Source organism: Coregonus clupeaformis, chromosome 18 (genome assembly GCF_020615455.1).
Source record: "Coregonus clupeaformis isolate EN_2021a chromosome 18, ASM2061545v1, whole genome shotgun sequence".
In the NCBI taxonomy this organism is placed as follows: Eukaryota; Metazoa; Chordata; class Actinopteri; order Salmoniformes; family Salmonidae; genus Coregonus; species Coregonus clupeaformis.
The window spans coordinates 53,213,087-53,230,534 of NC_059209.1; the positions used below are offsets into that span (position 1 = coordinate 53,213,087).

At 43.8% G+C, this 17,448-nt stretch overlaps 2 protein-coding genes across 6 annotated transcripts in view; one reads left to right on the forward strand and one right to left on the reverse strand.

Moving 5' to 3' along the window:
* Nucleotides 1–12,935, forward strand: part of LOC121573525 (kinesin-like protein KIF2A) — a 48,882-nt gene extending 35,947 nt beyond the window's left edge. The window contains exons 10-22 of one of the 5 annotated variants that reach the window (XM_041885588.2): nucleotides 3,182–3,344; nucleotides 3,583–3,673; nucleotides 3,863–3,926; nucleotides 4,039–4,130; nucleotides 5,388–5,530; nucleotides 5,695–5,899; nucleotides 6,228–6,338; nucleotides 7,696–7,763; nucleotides 8,235–8,348; nucleotides 9,637–9,781; nucleotides 10,033–10,134; nucleotides 10,416–10,551; nucleotides 12,161–12,935. In XM_041885588.2, the coding sequence (XP_041741522.2) occupies nucleotides 3,182–3,344; nucleotides 3,583–3,673; nucleotides 3,863–3,926; nucleotides 4,039–4,130; nucleotides 5,388–5,530; nucleotides 5,695–5,899; nucleotides 6,228–6,338; nucleotides 7,696–7,763; nucleotides 8,235–8,348; nucleotides 9,637–9,781; nucleotides 10,033–10,134; nucleotides 10,416–10,551; nucleotides 12,161–12,249 (1,523 nt within the window). In that variant the 3' untranslated portion in view covers nucleotides 12,250–12,935. The remainder of the gene's footprint in view (nucleotides 1–3,181; nucleotides 3,345–3,582; nucleotides 3,674–3,862; nucleotides 3,927–4,038; nucleotides 4,131–5,387; nucleotides 5,531–5,694; nucleotides 5,900–6,227; nucleotides 6,339–7,695; nucleotides 7,764–8,234; nucleotides 8,349–9,636; nucleotides 9,782–10,032; nucleotides 10,135–10,415; nucleotides 10,552–12,160) is intronic. The other 4 variants (XM_041885595.2, XM_041885603.2, XM_041885610.2 and 1 more) reach the window with 4 other exon arrangements.
* A 1,209-nt stretch (nucleotides 12,936–14,144) lies between these two features.
* dimt1l (DIM1 dimethyladenosine transferase 1-like (S. cerevisiae)) lies at nucleotides 14,145–17,357 on the reverse strand. The gene is made up of 12 exons (XM_041885521.1): nucleotides 17,167–17,357; nucleotides 16,821–16,894; nucleotides 16,541–16,627; nucleotides 16,380–16,441; nucleotides 16,174–16,267; nucleotides 16,026–16,075; nucleotides 15,567–15,690; nucleotides 15,271–15,363; nucleotides 15,073–15,137; nucleotides 14,905–14,968; nucleotides 14,668–14,774; nucleotides 14,145–14,551 (listed from the first exon to the last, which is right to left on the reverse strand). Exons 1-12 carry the CDS (start codon nucleotides 17,222–17,224, stop codon nucleotides 14,509–14,511), a joined length of 921 nt encoding a protein of 306 aa, XP_041741455.1. The 5' UTR covers nucleotides 17,225–17,357; the 3' UTR covers nucleotides 14,145–14,508.
* Between the last annotated feature and the right edge of the window lie 91 nt (nucleotides 17,358–17,448).

Here is a 17,448-nt window from a genome sequence, read left to right on the forward strand (position 1 = left end):
CATCCTCCCCTCAATACGGTGCAGTCGTCCTGTCCCCTTTGCAGAAAAGCATCCCCAAAGAATGTTTCCACCTCCATGCTTCACGGTTGGGATGGTTTTCTTGGGGTTGTACTCATCCTTCTTCTTCCTCCAAACACGGCGAGTGGAGTTTAGACCAAAAAGCTCTATTTTTGTCTCATCAGACCACATGACCTTTTCCCATTCCTCCTCTGGATCATCCAGATGGTCATTGGCAAACTTCAGACGGGCCTGGACGTGCGCTGGCTTGAGCAGGGGGACCTTGCGTGCGCTGCAGGATTTTAATCCATGACGGCGTAGTGTGTTACTAATGGTTTTCTTTGAGACTGTGGTCCCAGCTCTCTTCAGGTCATTGACCAGGTCCTGCCGTGTAGTTCTGGGCTGATCCCTCACCTTCCTCATGATCATTGATGCCCCACGTGGTTAGATTTTGCATGGAGTCCCAGACCAAGGGTGATTGACCGTCATCTTGAACTTCTTCCATTTTCTAATAATTGCGGCAACAGTTGTTGCCTTCTCACCAAGCTGCTTGCCTATTGTCCTGTAGCCCATCCCAGCCTTGTGCAGGTCTACAATTTTATCCCTGATGTCCTTACACAGCTCTCTTGTCTTTGCCATTGTGGAGAGGTGGGAGTCTGTTTGATTGAGTGTGTGGACAGGTGTCTTTTATACAGGTAACGAGTTCAAACAGGTGCAGTTAATATAGGTAATGAGTGGAGAACAGGAGGGCTTCTTAAAGAAAAACTAACAGGTCTGTGAGAGCCGGAATTGTTACTGGTTGATAGGTGATCAAATACTTATGTCATGCAATAAAATGCAAATTAATTACTTTAAAATCATACAATGTGATTTTCTGGATTTTTCCGTCTCTCACAGTTGAAGTGTACCTATGATAAAAATTACAGACCTCTACATGCTTTGTAAGTAGGAAAACCTGCAAAATCGGCAGTGTATCAAATACTTGTTCTCCCCACTGTATATAGTATGTATAAGCTGAAAGTAGAGGCCTAAGCGTTGTTGTTCACTAGTTTACTCCAATTAGGGGAGGGGTGGTGGGGTTGGAAAGTAATAAAGGAAAATACATTTTTTTAAAGGATATGTATGTATGTATGTGTATGTGTATATACAGCTGTGGAAAAAATTAAGAGACCACTGCAAATTTTTCTTAAATCAGCATCTCTACATGTATGACAGCCATTCCATTCCAGTGTCTGTTGAATTCCAACACAGGCACACCTCATTCTACTGAATTAGGTAATCACCTGAACCAAATCTTATTTAACAAGGAAAAGTATAAATACCACTGCTGTGGTCATCACTATCCTCTTGCAATAGGACCAGCTGGATGGCAAAAATAGTGCAAATAGTACCTCAAAAGTAATATTAATCAAAAAATAACTATTGACCATGCCAAAAGAGTTGAAAAGGAAAGTTTTGAGTGAGGAAAAGAAGGGTTCAATTCTGGCTTTACTGGCAGAGGGATACAGTGAGTGTCAGGTTGCTTCCATCCTTAAAATTTCAAAGATGGCGGTTCATAAGAACAAGGTCAAGCAGCAGACATTGGGGACAACAAAGCTACAGACCGGCAGAGGGCGAAAACGACTCTCTACTGACCGGGATGACCGCTAACTCATTCGAATGTCACTCAACAACCGTAGGATGACATCAAGTGACCTACAAAAAGAATGGCAAACGGCAGCTGGGGTGAAGTGCACGGCGAGGACGGTTCGAAACAGGCTCCTAGGGGCAGGGCTGAAGTCATGCAAAGCTAGAAAAAAGCCCTTAATCAATGAGAAGCAAAGAAGAGCCAGGCTGAGGTTTGCAAAAGACCATAAGGATTGGACCGTAGAGGACTGGAGTAAGGTCATCTTCTCTGATGAGTCCAATTTTCAGCTTTGCCCAACACCTGGTCGTCTAATGGTTAGACGGAGACCTGGAGAGGCCTACAAGCCACAGTGTCTCGCACCCACTGTGAAATTTGGTGGAGGATCGGTGATGATCTGGGGATGCTTCAGCAAGGCTGGAATCGGGTCATTGTGAAGGACGCATGAATCAAGCCACGTACAAGGTTGTCCTGGAAGAAAATGTGCTTCCTTTTGCTCTGACATTGTTCCCCAACTCTGAGGATTGTTTTTTCCAGCAGGACAATGCGCCATGCCACACAGCCAGGTCAATCAAGGTGTGGATGGAGGACCACCAGATCAAGACCCTGTCATGGCCAGCCCAATCTCCAGACCTGAACCCCATTGAAAACTTCTGGAATGTGATCAAGAGGAAGATGGATAGTCACAAGCCATCAAACAAAGCTGAGCTGCTTGAATTTTTGCGCCAGGAGTGGCATAAAGTCACCCAACATCAATGTGAAAGACTGGTGGAGAGCATGCCAAGACGCATGTAAGCTGTGATTGAAAATCAGGGCTATTCCACCAAATATTGATTTCTGAACTCTTCCTAAGTTAAAACATTAGTATTGTGTTGTTAAAAAAATTTACATGAACGTATTTTCTTTGCATTATTCGAGGTCTGACAACACTGCATCTTTTTTGTTATTTTGACGACGTCATTTTCTGCAAATAAATGCTCTAAATGACAATATTTTTATTTGGAATTTGGGAGAAATGTTGTCAGTAGTTTATAGAATAAAACAAAAATGTAATTTTTACCCAAACACATACCTATAAATAGTCAAACCAGAGAAACTGATAATTTTGCAGTGGTCTCTTAATTTTTTCCACAGCTGTATATATATTGGCAAAAAAAACATGGGGGATTGGAAGTGATGCAGACAATTACATTGATGGAAGTTTCAATCTATCTGCAATATTAAAGCTGATCTACCCCTAAAAAACAAAACTAAAAAACAGCACTTACAGTTGACCGGGGCAGCTCTAGCAGGGCAGAAATTTGACGAACTGACTTGTTGGAAAGTTGGCATCCTATGACGGTGCCACGTTGAAAGTCACTGAGCCCTTCAGTAAGACCAATGTTCGTCTATGGAGATTGCATGGCGGTGTGCTCAATTTTATACACCTGTCAGCAACGGGTGTGGCTGAAATAGCTGAATCCACTAATTTGAAGGGGTGTCCACATACCTTTGTGTGTGTATATATAGTGTATCTTCTCTGTATTCTTTCATTAACATGGCTGTGTGTGTGTGTACCAGAGTTGACTATAAGGGACCTGGATGTGATCACAATCCCCAGTAAGGATGTGGTGATGGTCCATGAGCCCAAGCAGAAGGTGGACCTGACACGCTACCTGGAGAACCAGACCTTCCGCTTCGACTACGCCTTCGATGACAGCAGCACTAACGAAATGGTTTACAGGTCAGACAGAGAGCAGGCGGTTGTTGCAGTAAAACAACTGTTTTGTTTGACATGTCAGATGTATGTTTTTACTGGAATTCAGTCCAGGAGGAACGCTTGCATTGGATTAGTGTGTGTGGAATGCATTTCGATGGCGTGTGTTTGTTAGGGTGTTGTGATGGAATGTGTGCGCAAGTATGTGTTTTGCTAGTGTGTGTGTACGCACACGCTGATGAGTGGATATGTGTTTCCCCTACAGGTTTACTGCCAGGCCCCTGGTGGAGACCATCTTTGAGAGGGGCATGGCCACGTGCTTCGCCTATGGACAGACTGGTAGTGGCAAAACACATGTAAGTCACACACACAGCAGCCTCCTCATCCTCTTCTGCTGATGCATGTCAGTTATTTCAATACTAACTTAACAATAACATTACATCAGCGACATCGAAGTTCAATGTGTACAAGCATTGTTGCATTTCCATTTCTATGTATGTTTCACCCACAAGCAGAACTGGGAATATTGCTGTCTTTGGTTTCAGACTATGGGTGGAGATTTTTCTGGAAAGAACCAGGATTGTTCTAAAGGAATTTATGCGTTAGCTGGTAAGTGATTCTAAATGGATTCTTAGTATTGTTGTTGGTGCTGGAATGCTCAGATCCTATTACAATTGTAAAACTCTTGCTCTTTGTCTCTTTCCCCTTTGTCCTCATGCAGCTCGGGATGTGTTTGTCATGTTGAAGAAACCCTGCTACAAGAAGTTAGCGCTTCAGGTGTACGCAACCTTCTTTGAAATCTACAGTGGAAAGGCAAGTGATTAATGACTTGTTTATACAGCATCAACTTGTGGTTTTGGTTCTTCCGCAGCCACGCACCTCCTCCAGGACTGCCTCGTAGAAGAGACGCAAGAGATTGAACTTCACTGAGTTAGCCCCGTCAGTTTGCACTATATAGATCGTTTTTCTCTAATGTGATAAAATCAACATTATCAGCCACTTTTCAATGCAACAAACCAAATCAAATCTAACTTTGCAAGATTGAGTCTGTGATTTTGTTTTTGCCAGAGGGCATCGGAGTAGAATTCTATTAACGGGTAGCCCACTAGCGGTCTTTCAATCACCCGCCATTGGATGCGCTTTTCAGATCAGTGCGCATTTGTTGATATTCTTTGCTAGTTAGCGAGTTATTATCCCAGTTACAGGTAAGAATTGGCCAGCAATGGGGAGTTACTGCTTCCTACAAGAGCACAAACCGTGTAGGCTTCTTTTCAAGCCGTCTTTGAAAAGCGAGTCAGGTAAAAAGCTTATGTCTTTAATTAAAGGGGCCGTGTTGTATTTTGAGACAGGCTTGAATATGCAAATAACCCAAATGGGCAGAGTGTAGCCTACATTGTATTATTCTCTGTATAGTAATAATAATTTATTTTATTTTGTAATGTGGTTTATTGCATCATACAATACATTACAATTCCATTTACAATTACTGTACTTAGTTGGTCCATGATTTTACAAAGTAAAAAATCATTCATTAATGACAAGCCTTTCATAATGTAAAAACATTTTTTAAAGTCTCATGGAATGTAGACCTGTCATAGAAATAAAAAGCTATTTCCATGTGAAAATGTTAAAGTATTTAGTCCATTGGTTTCATTGGTAGGCCACTCTGATAGGCTTACATTATGCTCAAATAGCCACAATAGCCTATTGGCTACTGTCTAAAAGGGTACAGCCTCAGTGTTCACTGTAAATGCGTGCCGGAAGTTGCACAGAATTCTCACAACGTTCAAGTTTCTGCTCACAAGATCTGAATTTTGGTCAGTGCCCCCAAAACAGTGGAGGGAACATTGGTTGTAGGTTTTAACCCGGACTATAAGGGGAAGCTGTGTATATTGCTCCAGTGGGTGATTATGTTGACAGACTGTGGTTTTAAGTTGACCGTGTGCGGTTGTGTTGCGGTCCTATATGTGTTGGACCTGACTGTGTTTGACCTGACTGCGTGTGTGGTTGTATAGGTATTTGACCTGATGGTTGTGTTAAGTGTGTGGTTGTGTTATGCATGTCTTATAGGTGTTTGACCTGCTGAATGGTAAGGCTAAGCTCCGGGTGCTGGAAGATGGAAAGCAGCAGGTGCAGGTGGTGGGGCTGCATGAGAGAGATGTCAAATGCACAGAGGATGTCCTCAAACTCATAGAAGTGGGCAACAGCTGCAGGTAAGGAAACAGAGTGGAAGGTATTTGTAGCCACATCCCACAGTTGCCTTAAGTAATGACATAAACATTGATCTTTAAAACGTTATCGTGCATTACATTTAAATGTTCTCCTTCCTGCTTTCTTTCTTTCTCCCTCTCTGTCCCTCTGTCCCTCCCTCTCTCAGAACGTCAGGTCAGACCTCGGCCAACGCCCACTCGTCCCGTAGCCACGCCGTGTTCCAGATCATTCTGAGGAGGAAGGGGAAGATGCATGGCAAGTTCTCCCTGATCGACCTGGCGGGGAACGAAAGGGGGGCCGACACGTCCAGCGCTGACCGCCAGACACGCCTGGAGGGAGCTGAGATCAACAAGAGCCTTCTGGCACTAAAGGTCAGCGGGGAGGCAGAGCATTCTGACAGGGACACTCGGTAGAAAGTCAGCAGATGTTTAGTCAGATAGTTCAAGTAAAAGTTAATTAATCTTAGAGGCATTTACAGGATTGGACATGAATACAGCTCTGATATTGTGCTGCCTGAGATGCATTTTCCTTCAGTTGAACAGAACTAGCAGTCCTAGTTGGACATAACTTAATCATATAGAAATGGTCAACTGTATTTTTCTTGTCCCCTATCTCTCAGAATGTATATCAGTCAGCCAGTTAGGCTTTGCAGCAGGCAGAGAAACTGTAGCTCATCATATCTCTCTTTAACTCTACCAGGAGTGCATCAGGGCGCTGGGGCGGAACAAACCTCACACTCCGTTCAGGGCCAGCAAGCTCACACAGGTCCTTCGAGACTCCTTCATAGGGGAGAACTCCCGCACATGCATGGTGAGTTCATCATTAGTCACTGCTAGTGAGATTGATGAGTTCACTCTCCTCACTGGCATTGGGTTCAGTCATCTCAAATTTGATTAAACATGACTATTTTTAAGACACCTAGCTCATGGTCTAGGCCAGTGGTCAACAACCGGTCGATCTCCAAGGCATTCCTAGTTGATCGCCAAACATTTCTCTAAAAAAAACAACGATAAAGCCTTGCGTTTCTATTTTTATTGATTGGTCTCTCGTATGTGCACCTGATTCAGCTGCCCTGCACGCCGGGTAGGCGAAGTGTTCCCATTTTGAACCATTTCATGTGTCTGAAGGTACAAACTCTGCCTTCCCGGCGGGCCCAGAGAGCAAATCAAGCGCACTATAGGCCTACCGCTGGCCAATCGGATGGCTCAGATTACCATGTCTGCAGTAACGTAGCAGGCGTAAAAGAAAGCTAAAGCAAAGTTGAGACTGAGAAAGCAAAATTGAGACTGAGATTAAAAACGTTTAAAACCATGAATAGTGAGAGACTGTCAACGAATACAGCAATGAGCTGCTGTTTTTATGAGTGAGTTCATGTTTAAGTTCTTACTCAGCACTGTCAACACTTTTTATTCAACACTTTCATAAGCCATAAAATGCGTGTTTTTCCTACTTCCACTTGTGCTACAACTAGCACTGCAGCTGTAATGAATGAGTAGGAAAGTGTATCGATAGGCTTGAATTTGTGCATGAGGCAGAAATAATTCAGTGCGACTCGAGTTTCGCTATCAGCTGGAAGACTGTGTCCCTTTTTGGTCAGTGTCAGCGGGGGAGAGCGGAGGGATTTTGAGAGGCGGACCATCAGTCTGCTGCTCTCTCCCTCCGCTGAGACTGACCATCAGATGCAGGCACCATCAGCCCAGTAAAATACAAATAAAAAGCAAATGATTTAAATGTATGCTCACTCAGCTGCGCCTCACAAGTAATACAACAACTGATCTATTACCGGTGTGATCATGAAGCCTACCTCAAATATTTTTATATAATTTTTATAGTATGATCCGAACAGCAATGCATTGGCAGGGCAATTCAACCAAAGCCAATATGCAGTGATAATGTATTGGGCCTATAGCCTACTACACAAACCTGATTGCTACAGTACTGTTTTTAATAGGTTAATGTTGCATAGGCTTACGTTTTTTAAAGTGATCTTGACTCAGAAAGGTTGATGACCACTGGTCTAAGCCTATACTGACCGTAGGGGACCCTGTAGCTTCTCTTCACTTTAAAAGTAAACACACGTTCTGCAAAGGACAGGCCACCTTACTTGGTCTTTGTACTGGCCTTACCTTAGCTCCACTGAGTTTCTCCTCACCTCTGTCCCATCCAGATAGCAACCATCTCTCCTGGCATGACATCCTGTGAGAACACCCTCAACACGCTACGCTACGCTAACAGGTGGGCGCACATGTTACAGCTGGCCATGGGACATTTTGTCTCCTACAGCTGTGCTTTCCATCTGTGATCAGCAGAGAAGTGTCTGAAAAAAGGAATATAGGAACCTCTTCTTTGACCGTGCTCCCTTTAGGTTTCTATGGTAACTGATCACACAAGGTGTGGTAATGACCTTTGTGCTTAGAAATGGGTAGATGATGCTTCTGAGCCTCAATAGGCAGATATAATAATGTAAAGAAAGGGCTCTCCATGATCATACAAGTATTTGAATTGGGTATATCTGTCTGCAGCAGTTTGATCAGATGTAGGCTACATGTGAAAGACTGAATGAGTGCCACTGTGGCAGGCAGGTCATGGTGAAAGGAAAATGTCTCTCGCTCTCTCTCTCTCTGTAGTTTTGTGTGTCCTGACCCTCTCTTCTCTTGTCTTTCCTGCTCCCCTGCTCTGGGCCTGGCGCTGTGCTCTGCTGTGCAGAGTAAAGGAGTTTGGGATCAGTCCCTCAGACATCCCCTTCTCCCAGGGCGGTGGAAGTTGCTCGGAGCTCTCGCCCACCTATGAGTACGATGACTTTGCTACTTTTCCCTGCAGGTCAAGCACCTTCCCATTGCGTGTACACACACACACACACACACACACACACACACACAAATACCTTTTCGGTTGTCAACGCATACACTTACCTGCATGCATTTCCTGTATGCATACATTAGTTGTAAAATACACACAAAACACACTTTCTTCTTTTGGTCTTTGTTCCATGGTTCTCTTCCTCATTTCCTTCCCCCTTTATTCCATCTGCATCAAACGTTCTTTCATCCTTTTCTCCAGCCTTGGCATGTGCTCTGCCATCATCTTTTGCTGTGCTGAGGTTCTGTTAACTTGTGAATGCTGTTGTTCTCCTCATATCCTCTCATGGACAATAACGTGTGTGTGTGTGCGTTTTATCAAATAATTTCCTTGTGATGTGGCATTTGGTTCCATATCTTTGGTTATGCTACATGACACCATAAACAGTCAGTCAGGCCTATTAGTTAACACCTAATATTTGACTAGTCAGTTTATACTGTGCTAGTTAGAGGATAATTCCTTGGCTAAGTACATACAATTATTAACAAAGGTGCAGTGAGACCAGCCTGTGTTTGTTCCATCTCCCACTGCTACGGTCAGTGGGTCAGACACAAGTCAATAAGGTTTAGGTTAACTGTACTGGACCATATCAGCTCAGTCACACCTCATTAAACACAGTCCTGGCCGTATGGGCTGTCCACACTGTCCACAGCACTTATTGTACTCTACATGCAAGTTACCAGTATCTTTGTGCTATCATGCCAACAGCTTGTCACTCATTGTCATGCCAAACACGGCTAACATGCAAGGGCCCCGTTGAAACACACAGCTTCTACAGTTCTATAGCATCATCAGTTAGAGCTACTGAAGTGGGGATCTACTAAACTAGCACTCTGAATTTGATTCAATTATTGTTATATTGCTTAATTCGGTTTCATTGAGAGAGAAAATAAAACATTTATTTTAAAGGGACCATATCACTGTAACCTAAAATGGATTGTCTTTCAATAAGTTAGCTGCTGGCTAGCGCAATAAAGCAAGTTGCAACCAATAAGACCACAGATGATGGACCCATTGGCTGCACTGGTGTTGATGATGTCTGGGTATCTATTCAATGGGCCAAAACATTCAGTCAAATGTATTGCATAGTACTGACAAGACTTAATATACTGAGTCACAGTCATATCCAAGTAATGCATTTATATCTGCAATATCCTGAATGTTTGGCCAATCATGTGGAGTGTACTTAACTGGGCTGAGCAGCAGTGTACTGTGAGCTGATCGGAGGATGGTGTTGATTGACACACAGAGCGAAGGAGCTGACGGTGGACCCTAACCAGCTGATCGAGGGGGTCCGGCCCAACATCCATGTGGTGGACCAGCTGGACGATGACTGGGACCACCTGGGCAGCTCCCCCCAGAGAGATGACCTCAAACTGCTCTGTGAGCAGAACGTAAGCAACACTCTTATAATACAATCTTTAATGCACTTTTATGCTTACTCACAGCTTTTATCCTAGATGGTTTTCTCACTCTGTGTGTGCACACATGTTTGTGTGTGCACACATGTTTGTGTGCATGAGTTTGTGCGTGAGCCCCAGCTCTTCTTTCCTTGAGGCCATTTCTTCAATAGAGGTGTTGGGTCTGGTGATGCTGGTTGGTGTGTTTATGTGGGTGTTAGTCTGACCGTTGTCTGTCTTCCCAGGAGGAGGAGGTGTCCCCTCAGCTCTTTAACTTCCATGAGGCTGTGTCTCAGATGGTGGAGATGGAGGAACAGGTGTTGGAGGACCACAGAGCTGTCTTCCAGGTCAGACCACATTAACAGATGGCTCCTCTTAGATCCTTTCACATATGGTTAGGAGGTTCCAACTCTGTTGTGTTGAATGAATCTGCAAGCTTGATGTCCTATGTAATGTGGAGCCACTATCCATGAAATTCTCTAAATCATCCAGTTCTTCAAGCTAATGTGATGCTGACTCGATGGTAGCAAAGTAATTAATTGAAAAATGTGTTTGTCAGAGGGAAGATGAGATGACCGTTATTGGTGAGATGTTAATGCGCGTGTGTGTGTGTGTCTGTTGTGAGCAGGAGTCTATCCGGTGGCTGGAGGATGAGAAGGTTCTGCTGGAGATGACTGAGGAGGTGGACTATGACGTGGACTCCTACGCCACTCAGCTAGAGCAGATACTGGATCAGAAGATTGATATCCTCACTGAGCTCAGAGGTAAGCAGTATAGACATTTATTATTACAGTGACATGGTACCGTTTCAGTCAGATACAGTGACATGGTACCGTTTCAGTCAGATACAGTGACATGGTACCGTTTCAGTCAGATACAGTGACATGGTACCGATTCAGTCAGATGAAGAACATCTCTAAGGAATGAGGTTTGGTCTATTTACACTACGTGCCAAAAGTATGTGGACGCTCATGCAAAATCTCATTCCAAAATCATGGGCATTAACATGGAGTTGGTCCCCCCTTTGCTGCTATAACAGCCTCCACTCTTCTGGGAAGGCTTTCCACTAGATGTTGGAACATTGCTACGGGGACTTGCTTCCATTCGACCACAAGCATTAGTGAGGTCGGGCACTGATGTTGGGGGATTAGGCCTGGCTCACAGTTTGCGTTCCAATTCATCCCAAAGGTGTTCGATGGGGTTGAGGTCAGGGCTCTGTGCAGGCCAGTCAAGTTCTTCCACACCGATCTCGACAAACCATTTCTGTATGGACCTCGCTTTGTGCACGGGGGCATTGTCATGCTGAAACAGGAAAGGGCCTTCCCCCAACTGTTGCCACAAAATTGGAAGCACAGAATCATCTAGAATGTCATTGTATGCTGTAGCGTTAAGATCTCCCCTAACTGGAACTAAGGGGCCTAGCCCGAACCATGAAAAACAGCCCCAGACCATTATTCTTCCTCCACCAAACTTTACAGTTGGCACTATGCATTGGGGCAGGTAGCGTTCTCCTGGCATCCGCCAAACCCAGATTTGTCCGTCGGACTGCCAGATGGTGAAGCGTGATTCATCACTCCAGAGAATGCGTTTCCACTGCTCCAGAGTCCAATGGCGGTGAGCTTTACACCACTCCAGCCAACGCTTGGCATGGCGCATGGTGATCTTAGGCTTGTGGCTTGTGTGCGGCTGCTCAGGCATGGAAACCCATTTCATGAAGCTCCCGACAAACAGTTCTTGTGCTGCCGTTGCTTCCAGAGGCAGTGTGGAACTCGGTAGTGAGTGTTGCAACCGAGGACAGACTATTTTTACGCGCTACGCGCATCAGCTCTCACCGGTCCCGTTCTGTGAGCTTGTGTGGCCTACCACTTCGCGGCTGAGCCATTGTTGCTCCTAGACATTTCCACTTCACAATAATAGCACTTACAGTTGACCAGAAATTTGACGAACTGACTTGTTGGAAAGGTGGCATCCTATGACGGTGCCACGTTGAAAGTCAATTAGCTCTTCAGTAAGCCAATTATTCTACCAATGTTTGTCTATGGAGATTACATGGCTGTGTGCTCGATTTTATACACCTGTCAGCAACGGGTGTGGCTGAAATAGCCGAATGCACTCATTTGAAGTGGTGTCCATATACTTTTGGCCATGTAATGTATGTGCTCGAAATTAGCGATAATTTTTTACTCCTGGCGTATGCATGCCAGCATATTTGTATTATTCACCTCATTTTTCATTATTTTTTTGATTTTGGTCTCTATGCATATATCACCGTTGACATTCAGTAGTAGGTTTCACTTTTATTAACATGAACCATGGTATTTTTTAATAAGCAGTAATATCTCATCCACTCTGTTTGTGCTCCTTTCTTTTTAGATAAAGTCAAGTCGTTCCGTTCGTCGCTCCAGGAAGAGGAACAAGCCAGTAAGCAGATCAATCCTAAGAGGCCGCGCGCCCTGCTGTAGACCAGACCTGACCAGGGAGGGGGGTGTGGTCTGTGTGTGTGGAGGGGGCAGTGGCACATACAGGAACATGACCACTAGAAACTTGGAAAAGCTGTCACAACCACCTGTGAAAATACAAAGAAACCGACTCATCTGTTTTCTAATCAGGCCCATGGATGTCATCAGAAATAACGGGAGGGGAATGCATCCTTGGATCCCTTTTTATAGCAGATTTTACAGTTTCACTGTTTTGTTTTGCCCTGTTCTATTTTATTTATTTACTTTTTTGTACTTTAAATTGAACGGCTGTTGACTTGTCTTCATCAGAGACCTCCATGTTGGTTGTGCTTTTGTGTTCAACAACATCAGTATTCTGGTAGGTCTGATTACATGTATGCATGTGCAACTCTGTTGGCCTCCATCAACGCGTGTGGTTGGTTCCCCACCTCAGTTGGCACTGTACAGAATATAGACATTACTCTGTAGGGCCAGTCTTTCTTTCCCTCTGAGTTTGAGGAAGTCAAATCTAGCTGCGCCTCTTCTCTTGTTGTCTTACCAGTCCTCGTCTATAGTTTGATTAAGTTTTGTGGCAAACCCAGTTTATTTGTTCCCCCTTTTATTTAATACTGTAAAAAGTAGTTTTTCACCCATTTAACAGTTTATAAAATAAAATAACAAATGTATAGTAAATACTACTGACCTACTGTTGCATATGTTGCTAAGTGTTTGCACCAGATGTAACACTGGCTGAAGGAATAGTGTCCTGTTTGATTTGACCCTTGACCTGCACCACTGAATGACCTAAGTGTTGGTGACATTTAACTCTTGATGTGTCATTAGAACCTATCAATAGTCTCCTTGATCACTGACAGAAATGCACATGTGGTGAAAATACTTGACGAAGCATATAGCCTGGATTTTACAGGGCTGAGTAGCACTGCATGATGAAAATTAAATCCGGAACCCGCGGAAGATCCACGTCACAGCACGGTGTATATTTAAATGGAATTTCAGATTGCGCCGACACATGCAAGGCTTACCGTGAATGCCGTCTCTGCGAATGCGGGAACATTGCATTTAAATGGGGCTCCCGAGTGGCGCAGCGGTCTAAGGCACTGCATCTCAGTGCTTAAGGCGTCACTACAGACCACCTGGTTCGATTCCAGGCTGTATCACAACCGGCCGTAATTGGGAGTCCCATAGGGCGGCGCACAATTGGCCCAGCGTCGTCCGGGTTTGGCCGGTGTAGGCCGTCATTGTAAATAAGAATTTGTTCTTAACTGACTTGCCTAGTTAAAGGTACAAATTTAAAAATTAAATGTCAATCGAGCTATAACGTAGATTGAATCTAGGCCTTGATTAATTTCCAGTCTTCATAGGTAGGAAAACCTCTAAATATAGTTTAACGATAGGATTTGTGTTAGTGTAGTAAGCAGTGTGATGTCCTGTTTGTAGGAGACAGCGAGGGTTGTCAGGAAGGGAGACTGTGGTGACCCCGTCACTCAGCAATAGAAGTGACACCAGCACCATCTAGAGGCAGACTTCAGCGCATCATCATGAAGTCAGCACAGGGAGACGGGGACCCTACAGTGCAGCAATGCTTGTTTGAATAATCCAACTGCTGCAGCCAGGTTCTGTCATGTGTATTTTGCATACCTTATCAGCAGGATAGTTGCAGGTACGTCTTTCAGATGGAGATAAAGGAAGAGTCAAGGTCAGAATATCATGTTTTTTTTGTGGCGGTAAAGCAGTCATGAATTGCTTAACTTCATGAAACCAAGATTATCTCAGGGCTCCTCACACAACAACCGTGAGTCAGACATCTGACAAAGTATATTTTTCAACCTATCCATGACAACCAAGCACATAGGGATGACCAACTATACTTTCTAGTGCATAGAACACACCACAACAGGTACTTGTATCACCTGTTTTATGTATGAACATTAGCTATACATGTTACCGCTTATTAAATATGTACATTTCAGCAAAACAAATGTAATTTCACTGATCACCAGCTCATGTTCATAGAAAAGGCATGATGAAGGTAGTCCAGGGGGTGAGTCTGAGGTGTCTTGCTGCATTCCTCTAGCCAGTGAGAGTAGTCATCATCCAACAATCACATGACTCGGATGTGTAACCATGGTTGTCTCAATCCATAAAAGCTTCCAGTTTCTGTTCCTTAAAGAACACTGGAGGTTTAAAACCTGGACAGGTTTCCACCATATTGCGTTCCTACACCTAGTCCTCAGCTGTACAGTATAGCTGTCTACTGTCCGGTTATGAAAAGTGGATCCCAGCAGAGTTGAACGCGTGAAGAAGTCTGGACAGAAGACAGATTATGAAAGTTATGACATGAAGAATCTCCAATAAAACAACCAAGTTAACATTAAAGAAAATAAACTGCAAACATAAGTAGAATAGTCCAGCTCCACTTACACCATGAAGTCATCTATGTCCATGCTCCTGGCTCGCTTCTCACTAAACTCAGCCTCCTGCAGAACACTCTCAATCTTCTTGGTGATGCTGAAGTCTGCTGGGATTTCCTGTTCCAGAAACAAACAAATGTAATGACTCATGTTAACTAGTAATAAATCACCCAACCACATCCAGAATGTGAAAATATATAGACTGCAGAAACGGCATTGAATACTGGCATGAGGTGTGTGTGCTTACCACGTTGTGTACTGAACAGTGAATCCTGTAGTTCTTCTCCAACAGCTGCTCAACTGCAGTGGACCTGGAAAGAACCATCATCTTCAGTCTATAGCTTGTCACATAACCATTGGATGCTGACAGGATATGACCAACTATGATTTGAATATCCTTTGTTTTGTTACTCACTTGAAACCTGCGTTGAGGGTTTTGTTTTTCCTCACAAATGCGATTCTGACGAGACCATCCCATTCCTGTTGGAAGAAAGATTACATACCCCTGATTACAATAACTACTGTGCAGCAGAACATTTTAACACCTAGGTTTCCCATGTACGTGACAGTGATCCATGTCTCTCTTATACAATCACCTTCACATAACACTTACCTGGAAGTTAACAGGAGGTGGTGGGTTCTTAGGCTCTATTCTGACAACACTCGACTCCACTTTAGGAGGAGGACGGAAATTATTCTTCCCCACCTGAGCAAGAGAAATTAGAATTAAGAATTAAGCAACGGTAGTAACATAGCTGAGAAACCACAACAGTCCGCATGCACAATGCCAGTTTCATGGCTGAGTCAATGGCTCTGTCCCTAAATGTAAATGGCATCCTATTCCCTATTTTATAGCGCACTACTTTTGACCAGAGCCCATTTGGGACGCATCCAAGAGATCCCACTGACCTTCATGAGGTGATCTACTCGAGCCAGCAGCTGAGTGTTGATGGACAGCCTGCAGTACAGCTTGTCTCCAGGCTTGGCAACCAGACGCATGGCAAACTCTCTCTGGAACATCAGCACTGCACATCTGACAAGACATCAAATGGTTTTAGCTGTCATTTTAGTTGTTGCACTGTTTCTGAGGAGAGCTTGCGAGTAAGCATTTCATTGTACTGTGTACACTGTGCATATGACACTTCGATTTGGCCAAATCCCAACTTGATGTCCATGCACATCACTCAAATGTCCCTACATATCTCACATTGATAATAATGCATGATTTACACAACAGTCTGGTTGACCCATGCCTGTTTGAAGTTGACATTTGGCCCCCAAGTGTACTAATGGAAGTAAAAAAAAGTATATGACAGTATCGGGGGAGTTTTGCAGCTCTGGAACCAGCCAGCTTCTCTTATCTCTTACCTAAAGAAAGGCCTGTGCAGAAGTAACTTGAAGACAAAAGGTGATGAAATCTGCAAAACAACAAAGAAACATGTTTCCGTAGGTATTGTTGTCAAAATTATGTTACTGAACTGGGTCCGTGTTGGTTACTGAGGGTGAGGAGTTTTACCTGGTAAGGTAAATTGGCAACACAGACATCAAAGAAAGGCAGCTCTGTTTTCAGGACATCCCCCACCAAGATCTGTAGTTTGGTTTGCATGGGCCTATTACATAAAATGAACACAGATGTCACTATCACACTTTCAACTAATACATTTTCAATTCCTTAAAAGGGGAGTATCTCGCTAGCTAAGTTAACACAAGTACTGTACTCACGTGCACTGCACTCTCTTCTGGAGCTCAGCAACCAGCCTACCGTCCAACTCACAGGCCACTACCTTCAGACAAGGGGAAGATGAAAGCAACAATTAGTACCAGAAGCCTCAAATAAGCCTTTAGCTACAAACATTCACTGACAGTAAGAATGCATATCTCACCTTTTTGGCTTTCTCCAGCAGTTTGACAGTCATGTTTCCTGTACCAGGTCCCACCTCCAACACCACATCCGTCGGCCTGAGAGCAGCCTGCCAACAGTGATATCAGTGTCAGTCAGTGAGCCATCCTATCAATATCATGTAATGTTGATCAGAGAGGGTACAGCTGCTTGAAAATGTTAAGGCATTTCTGTGCATGCTTATGAAAATTGTAGAAGGGGGGGGGGGGTTGTGATCCTTGACCCTTACCAATGGTAAACAGTGGTTACAACCAGTACATTACCTTTTCAATGATCCCATTGACTACCAGTGGGTTTTTCAAGATGTGTTGACCAAGGCCAGTGTTGAACATGACCCCTAAAACACATTTACATTAACAGTTTATCATGATGCTGTTAACATAATGAATTAAATAATATCTATCTGGCGTGATTTAGTAGATACCAACGCACGGTTAACAAATAAATCACGCCAGATCAATAATGATATTGTATCTGCTTTCTAACCTAGATAGATAGCCATAACAGGCTGGCTAGATAACGTTTGCTAAAAACGTCTCTGCCACTGGCTAGCTCCGACTCGCACTAAGCTAACGTTACTGCTAGCTACTAGAAACAGCTGAAACAAACCTTGGTTCTTAACCTGTTGGTGTTGTCTGGTTTTCTTTTCTGCCCTTACTTTTGGCATTTTTCAATCGACTGAGACACTCCCAAAGAAAACAAATTACACAAAAATTGTTAAAGTCGAAGAAAATATTTTCGACACGTGCAAATATCCGAAATATCCTGATTTATGACGTCTGCAGGAAATGTGCTGCGGTGGTTAGAAAGGTAGAAACCGTTGCCGATTGGTGCGTACCGCCATCTACTGGAAGAGCCATAAACCTGTGGTTTCATCATGCATCACATTTC